At 32.3% G+C, this 7,570-nt stretch overlaps 1 protein-coding gene across 2 annotated transcripts; it reads right to left on the bottom strand.

Annotated features, from left to right (window-relative positions):
• Positions 1 to 1,840: 1,840 nt before the first annotated feature.
• Positions 1,841 to 5,518, bottom strand: LOC126696692 (trifunctional UDP-glucose 4,6-dehydratase/UDP-4-keto-6-deoxy-D-glucose 3,5-epimerase/UDP-4-keto-L-rhamnose-reductase RHM1-like). 2 transcript variants are annotated; one of them, XM_050393374.1, is made up of 3 exons: positions 5,358 to 5,518; positions 2,689 to 4,276; positions 1,841 to 2,590 (listed from the first exon to the last, which is right to left on the bottom strand). In XM_050393374.1, exons 2-3 carry the CDS (start codon positions 4,261 to 4,263, stop codon positions 2,126 to 2,128), a joined length of 2,040 nt encoding a protein of 679 aa, XP_050249331.1. In that variant the 5' UTR covers positions 4,264 to 4,276; positions 5,358 to 5,518; the 3' UTR covers positions 1,841 to 2,125. The 2 variants fall into 2 exon arrangements, with proteins under 2 accessions (XP_050249331.1, XP_050249332.1); XM_050393375.1 differs by lacking the exon at positions 5,358 to 5,518 and adding an exon at positions 5,251 to 5,325.
• Positions 5,519 to 7,570: the final 2,052 nt, after the last annotated feature.

Below are 7,570 nucleotides of genomic sequence, written 5' to 3' on the forward strand. Positions count from 1 at the left end.
AAATTTAAAATAGTTATATATTTGAATTTAATTAAAGAATCTAATGTATTGTACCTAAATTTTAATGCTAATTATTGTTGCACATAGCTTATGAAAATATTATTTCAATTATAATTGTGAAATGGTGAAATCATGTTTTTTTTTTTTTTTAAATGACAAATTTTAGTTACAAAATTGGTTGTAGTATAAAGTTACAACCTTACTCAATAAAATAAATATTACTGCATATTTTGAAAATCTAACCATTGAGTTGTATGTTCTTTACATTTTTAATACACATATCAACTTTTGTGTCAATTAGATGTTATTTACTATATGATTTATAAGTTTATGTTTTCTGCACAATATTAAACTATAAAAACTTACAATTTAAATAATTTATTAATGACATGGCTATTGATCTTTAATTTTCTAGAAATTTTGCAAATATGAGGGATATAAAAAGAAGAAGTAATTTAACGGTGAATTTGTCAAAATTCATATCTAATAAAAAGATATTAAGTAAGGTTATAACATAAGACTACAACCAATTTTGTAGCTAAATTTTGTAATTTTTTAAAACACAATTTTACAACTTTAACTAAAATCCTGTTTTCAAGCCTATGTGATAATCATTAGTAAAGTTTTAAACTATGATATAAGCTATGTGTAGTGCGGATCTTATTAACTCCACGGTCTTTTAATTTGGGCATTTTTTTGTAGGTTCCAGTTAACTCAACTGGTAAAATCTTTGATGGTTGAATAAGAGAGATCTGAGGTTCAATTTCAGCCTATACTAAAGAGCTATAATCAAGAGTAGATGCTATGAGTTGAAACTTTTTCTCCAAAAAAAAAACTTTTGGGCTTGTTTTTAAGGAAACATTACATGGGCTCTTAAAGGATGGGCTAAGGTCCACCTTGAGTAGTGTTTTCTTAAAAGGATGGGCTTAATTAATAGCTTCTTTAGTGGGTGAGAAAATCTAAAATTCTCTTAACAAATAAGCCGGATTGGGTTCTAATCATTTCCAAAAACCAAAATCAGAATTCTTTGAAGAAGTCCCTAAAATCAATCAAAATCTAATCTTTTCTAACTTTAAATCCCGAAAATCCCTCCCCAAATCAATAGAAAAAATCTCCGTGAAATATTTTCTTTCCAAAATCAGTAAGAACACACATTTCAGTTATGTACAAATACAATCATACATGTTACAACAGAAACACATGAATAATAATCAATTGAAGAAATTTTAAAGGCCATTATTTTATATATATATATATATATATATATATATTAATAATCTAATAGTCACAATAGAGGGAGGGAAATTTTAAATTTCAATTCTGAATGTTTTCGTTTGAAATATCATGAGGTGTCAACCAATTAAGCTACAAGGCTATTGACTAAAAGCCCATTATTAAGGTATTAAACTCTAAATGTTTCCGTTTAAAATATCATGAGGTATCAACTAATTAAGCTTCAAGGCTATTGGTTGAAGGCCCATTATTAGGGTTACGAATGAGAACAAATTTCAACATAGACGACACCAAAGTTTGGAAATTCTTTTAGCTAATGTATATGGTTTTATCCTTTGAAATACTGTGTACACACCACTGGACGGTTTTCTTTCTTCCTTTCATTGAGAAAAATGGCATATAAATTTGTTGAGGGATTTTGAACGTCTCAATCTAATGCTCTAGAGAAGCCAGCAGACAAGCTTCACATCAAATTTTAACGCCCTGCTTATATTTCACACTTCATTAGCAATTGAAAAATTATTCCTTGGGATGTCTGCATACTAACATAAACATACATTTATCAGCTTAAAAATCAATTTGAAAGTAAAACAGGTACAAATATTAATAAATACTAAACATCTTTTAATTTATTGATTTATTTTAAAATTACATGACAATAAGCTCACAAAACATATTTAGACAATTGGAAGCCAGTCAAAACTGGTTTCAACAATGACCAAACTGAAATTACAAACAATACAGCTTGTCGAACCATCCTAGATATCATAAAAAATTACAAGAACTGATAGAAATGAAGAATCTGAATGATGAATAAAAATGGTAAGATGATAGTAAAGCAAATTCTGTAACCCAGAAAATAAGAATGCATAAATTGGTGCTCATGACATGCTTATTTTGACACTCCACCAGCACTAGTTTTCTTGTTGGGCTCAAAGACATATTTGATCAGTGAATCCTTGATTGGCAGAAGTTCAGGGAATTCTTTCTTCAACTTGGATGCATCCAACTCATTGTTGCTGCGAGGGGCAACAATAACCTTGGCCTGTTCTTCCAGTGTGAAATTAACCCACTTAAAATTGGAGTCAATGTAGTTCTTGTACATCTCCAAAATCTCATTGTGACTCACAACACCAGGATTTGTGAAGTTCCAAATGCCCCTGCAATTCCTTTTGGCCATCTCAACTGAAATGGGCAGCAGCTCATCCAAGATAGTCATGCTGTTGGGAATGTCAACCACTTTGTTATAGCGTGTAATCTTTGTGATGAAGTTACGTGGGTTGCTGAGATCAGATGATATTGGCATACGGACTCTAAGGGTGCAAACATTGTCATAGTCTCTCAAAAGCTCCTCAACCTGGCAGAACATTTGGAAAAGAGATTTCAGTTGGCAACTATAATAAGAAAATTTTCAAGATGAAAACAGAATTGAAAATGGACAGTGTAAGAAGTTACCATGGCTTTGGTTTTCGAATAGAACGAACCGGTGAAATTAGGTTTGTCTTCTTCCTTAAACCCAATTCCAGACCCCAACGGATGTGCTGCATCAAATTCAAAAATACAGCCAGTAGCATAATTCATCATTAGAAGGTTATGCTCTCTGCAGACATCTGCCAAGGTTAAAGTACCAACAACATTGGTCCGGATTGTCTCTGGCTTATGAGTTTCACACCAATCCACATTAGGTCTGCCAGTCACTCCAGCAGCATTAAAAACATGAGTTGGCTTAACAGTTTGAATATCTGCCAAGATCTGTGACCTCTCCTGCAAGCGCCCCCTTCCATACTCAAAGGGTATACCTTGCTTCTCACAAATCTTCCCAAGAAGGCCCCCAATCCACCCAGTTCTACCATAAATTAAGAACTTCAGAGCTGGCTTCTGAATAGAGGGGTTGTTCTTTGGAGTTGGAACTATCATATGGCTCTGATTAGAATTATTTACCACAAAAGTGGAATCAGAATTGCTGATATCAGGCCCATCAAACTTTCTTTCAATTCCAGGCACCATTAGCATTCTTGGATGAGGGAGCAGTGCTCCAGAGACATCACCCCACCAGTCAGGATTGTTGACATACCATTCCATGGTCTTCTTTAGACCCTCTTCCCATGAAGTACGTTCGAACCATCCCAAGCTCTTCAGCTTTTGGTCATCCAAGAAGTATCTTTGATCATTAAAAGGCCTATTCTCTACTAACTTAATATAGGTATCTGGGTTCAAAGAGAAAAGTTGGCAAATTTCCTTGGCCACATCAATCACTCTCCTTTCTTTCAATGTCCCAATGTTGTAGACATGGCCCACTTCACCCCTGTGGAGAATGACTTCGAATGCCTCCGCCACATCTTCACAGTAGAGATAACTCCTAACATTAGATCCATCCCCATGAATTGGTAGAGGCTGTCCCTTCATGGCCAAGAGGATAAATTTTGGAATCATTTTTTCAGGGAACTGGTTGGGCCCATAAACATTGTTACCTCTGGTAGTAATCACAGGCAAGCCATATGATCGCCCATATGCCATAACAAGCATTTCTGCCCCAGCTTTAGTAGCAGAATATGGGTTTGTTGGGAGGAGCTGAGAAGCCTCGTGATTCCCCACAACAGCATCCTCATCTGTCTCACCATAAACCTCATCGGTGCTCACATGGATAAACCTCTTGATTTGGCCAGTAACTTTGCAGGCCTCTAGAAGGACATGGGTGCCATATATGTTGTTCTTAGTAAATTCAAAGCTGTTGCCAAAGGAGTTGTCAACATGAGTCTGGGCTGCAAAGTGCATAATGGTATCAATGGACTCGGAAAGCAAGATGAAGTTGACAAGGTCAGCACTGCCAATATCTCCCTTGACGAACTTGAAGTTAGGGGACGATTTTGAGGGAAGCAGGTTTTTCAAATTTGAACAGTAATCAAGCTTGTCCAGGACAACAATATTATAATTAGGGTGGTTCCTAATGAGCCGATTGCAGACATGGGATGCAATGAAGCCAGCGGCTCCTGTGATGAGGATGTTCTTTGGTTCATATGTAGTGGCCATCTCCAACTAACTTCTACATTACACAGCATACAAAAAATCGACTCAAAATCTCAAACAAGTGGCATACAATAGCTAAAGTATACCTAGAAACATGGGAGAAACAGATAAATATTCAACAAGTAGAATAGAAAATCACAACAATAACAAAAACAAAAGAAAAGGAATTTAAGACCAAGTGAGATTTAGGAGAATATTTTTTCGGGTCTGCATCTCAGTAAAACATAATAATAAAGAAAAAAAAATTTGAATTGAGGTGTGAAGACATAATAATTCCCAAAAGTGAAAAAGGCAGACTGCCACCAATAGAAATTCATCTCAATTTGCTGTACTGGTGAATAGACAATATTTCCTGGAAGATATTTACCCCAAAAAAATATATTTTCTTTCTTATTCCCCAAAACAAAAAAGCTCTATTAATCTAAATTTACATTTGACCTTAAGAATTAGACAAAGTATATCATGTCCCACCAATTTTTTATTCCACCTCTTATTCACGTTTCTCTTGAAAAACACACTTCGGAAACATAAGGCCTTTTCCCCTGAACTATTTTCTATTGAAACAAACAGAAGAGTACAAACTTCCCAGTTCCCAACATGTTAAGCAAAGCAAAATTCCATAGCAACACAAAAAATCTCTTTCTGTTTCTCTCCCTGCATTTGTAGAAGCCTAGAAGGTGAATCCAATATATCATACTAAAAAAAGCAAAAACCCACAAACCCAAAATCAAGATAAACAAAAACCCAGATCATATTCCTCACATTATTTTCCAGAAAATTAAACAGAACCCAGAAACACAATGCATACAAACAACCAGATCTGCAAAACAGTGCCACAACTGAACAATATCCCAAACTCAAAACAGAGAAAACAAAGAAAGAAAAATCATAGGAACACTTAAACTAACATGCCTAAATAACAACAATATACATAACACTAGAGATCATAGCAAAACGAAACCAATGAAAAAAAACACAATTATAACTTACATAATTAAGCAACTTGAAAACATAAAAACAGAACTAATCCATAATTGAGAGCCATTAATTGACATTACTGTACAGTGTTTAAAAAAAAACCAGAGAGAGATACTTACAGGTAGTCCTGAGATTGAACCAAAGCCCAGAATATAAAAAAAATATTAAAGAAAATTATAGAATTTTTTTTAATATATTTAAAAAAAAAAAAATCTGAATTTTGACAATGAGAACACGGAGACAGAAGATTGTGTATAGGATGAGGAGGGAAAGTCCTACGATCCAGGTATTTATAAATATGCCTAACTGGAAAGTATTTTGTTTTTTTGTTTGTTGTGTTTTTAAATACGTAGTACTATTAGAAGTTATTGTGTGGGATACAGTTGGTAGTTGGAGAATAATTGACCAATAAAATGTGGCCACGTATTGAGTTTGAGTGAACACGACAAACGATAACGTGGGGTATGACTTATGAGGTTTCAATTAGGGGTTGTTATCAGATTTCAACGAGAAGATGAATGACATGTACCGAAAGCGCACGCTCGCCGACACAGATGGAATAATTGCTTCGTACTTTGATAGTTCCTGTAGTTAAAGCCTCCTACAGATTTGTAGGGATTCACCGATTGATTCAGAATAAATTAGAGAGAAAACCTATAAATAAATAAAAAGATTCTTTTTTTAATCTCCTATTTTAGATTTAGTTTTTTTTTTTTTTTTTTTTGAAGAGAGATTTAGTTTTTTTTTGGTCAACTTATATTTTAAATAAAAATGTGTAATTATACTCTCATCCTTTAAGGTCAAAGAGAAAGACATTTTACCAAAATTTGAAAGAAAAAAAAAAAAAAAAAAAAAAACCCCTTTCTTAGGTTTATATTAGTAATCCAATATTCTAAATATTTATAAGATTTTTTTTTACTAAAGTTTTAACAATATTTAGTAAAAAAAAACTAATAAATTTAGAATTAAAATACCAAATTTATCAAATACCAAAAACTTGCAATGACTAATTTCTCCGCAACCCATTGAAAAAATAAAAGAAGCAAAAGTTGTACTAATATTTTTTAATTAAAAAGTTAAAACACTTGATTTTAATTCTGAGAGGGAGGTTAATTTTAGAAATTTTCCCTTAATCAAAAAGTAAGTTAGCACACAACATTTTTAATATCAATTTAACATACTTTGGTCAAGTTGATGTAAAAGGGGAATTTTTTTTTTTTTTTTTTCCTTCAAGTTTGGGGTGGAATGTCATTCCCTTAAACTTCAAGGGAGAGGAGTGTAAACACCTCTAAATAAAATAAATTGTTAAAAAAAAGAGTCTCTATTGTTCTATCAATTTATACTAGTTAGAACCTCATGCATATACACGAGTACGATTTTTTTAGAAAAAAAGTACATGCATGCCATATATATATATATAAGTTTCAACCTAGTAAACAACAATTTTTCATAGAATTATGTGAAAAGTAGATAAATTTGAATTATTTTTAGATAGACAAACATATGGCGTTGAACATAATCTTTCAAACCCTAACTTCTTCTAATTTTAGATATATAATTAGGTATATGATTGGATTTTTTTTTTATGGGTCATTTATATTAGATTCCTTGTAATTTACATTGAATTAACTCACTAGATAAAAAAATTAAAAGGATTTAGAAGGGACACATGATACAAAATTAAACTCTAACTGAAATCCAATTTGGATTCTATTTCGATTTTCTCTCACCTTTGGTTACACACACACACACACACAGATATATATATATATATATATATATATGAGTCATTGAAAAAAAATTAAATTACATATTATGGTGGGCTTATGTATGATATGGTAGGCTAATTTGAGAATGATGTGAAATTGTTTTGTTAATACCTTTATTGCAATAAAACTAAGCACATCTTTTTTATTTTTCTTTTTTAATTGATAGGATAGGTTTTGAACTTATTATGAAGTCTACCCCATAATGATAAGACATGGATTTTATGTGTAAGCGGGACTTGAAACCAGATCTTACTCAATCACAAAACTTTACTAGTTGAGTGAAGTGGAACAGAAAAAAATAAGCTCATTCTAATACATAAATTACTCAGTTTGTTTAAATGGAAAACATTATTTTAAGACATTTTTTGCATTTTCCTTTGTTTGTTAGTATCGGGGAAAAAAAGGGGGTCAATGAAAAATTATCTTTTAACTTTTTTTATTGAGTAATGCTACAGTTACAAACTATTATACAATATTGTTACAAAATGTTGATATGACAAACCTCTTATTGTTTTCATCTAGGCACCATTAATATCATTTTTTTTATTATTTACTAATAATCA

The sequence above is a fragment of the Quercus robur genome, chromosome 8 (assembly GCF_932294415.1).
Source record: "Quercus robur chromosome 8, dhQueRobu3.1, whole genome shotgun sequence".
Taxonomy (NCBI): Eukaryota; Viridiplantae; Streptophyta; class Magnoliopsida; order Fagales; family Fagaceae; genus Quercus; species Quercus robur.

What these genes read in the sequence shown, in the direction of transcription:
- LOC126696692 (XM_050393374.1), bottom strand. Translation starts at nt 4,263, where the DNA reads ATGGCCACTACATATGAACCAAAGAACATCCTCATCACAGGAGCCGCT. An exon ending in ATTCGAAAACCAAAGCCATG is followed by an intron (nt 2,591 to 2,688) that starts GTAACTTCTTAC and finishes ATGTTCTGCCAG; the next exon opens with GTTGAGGAGCTTTTGAGAGA.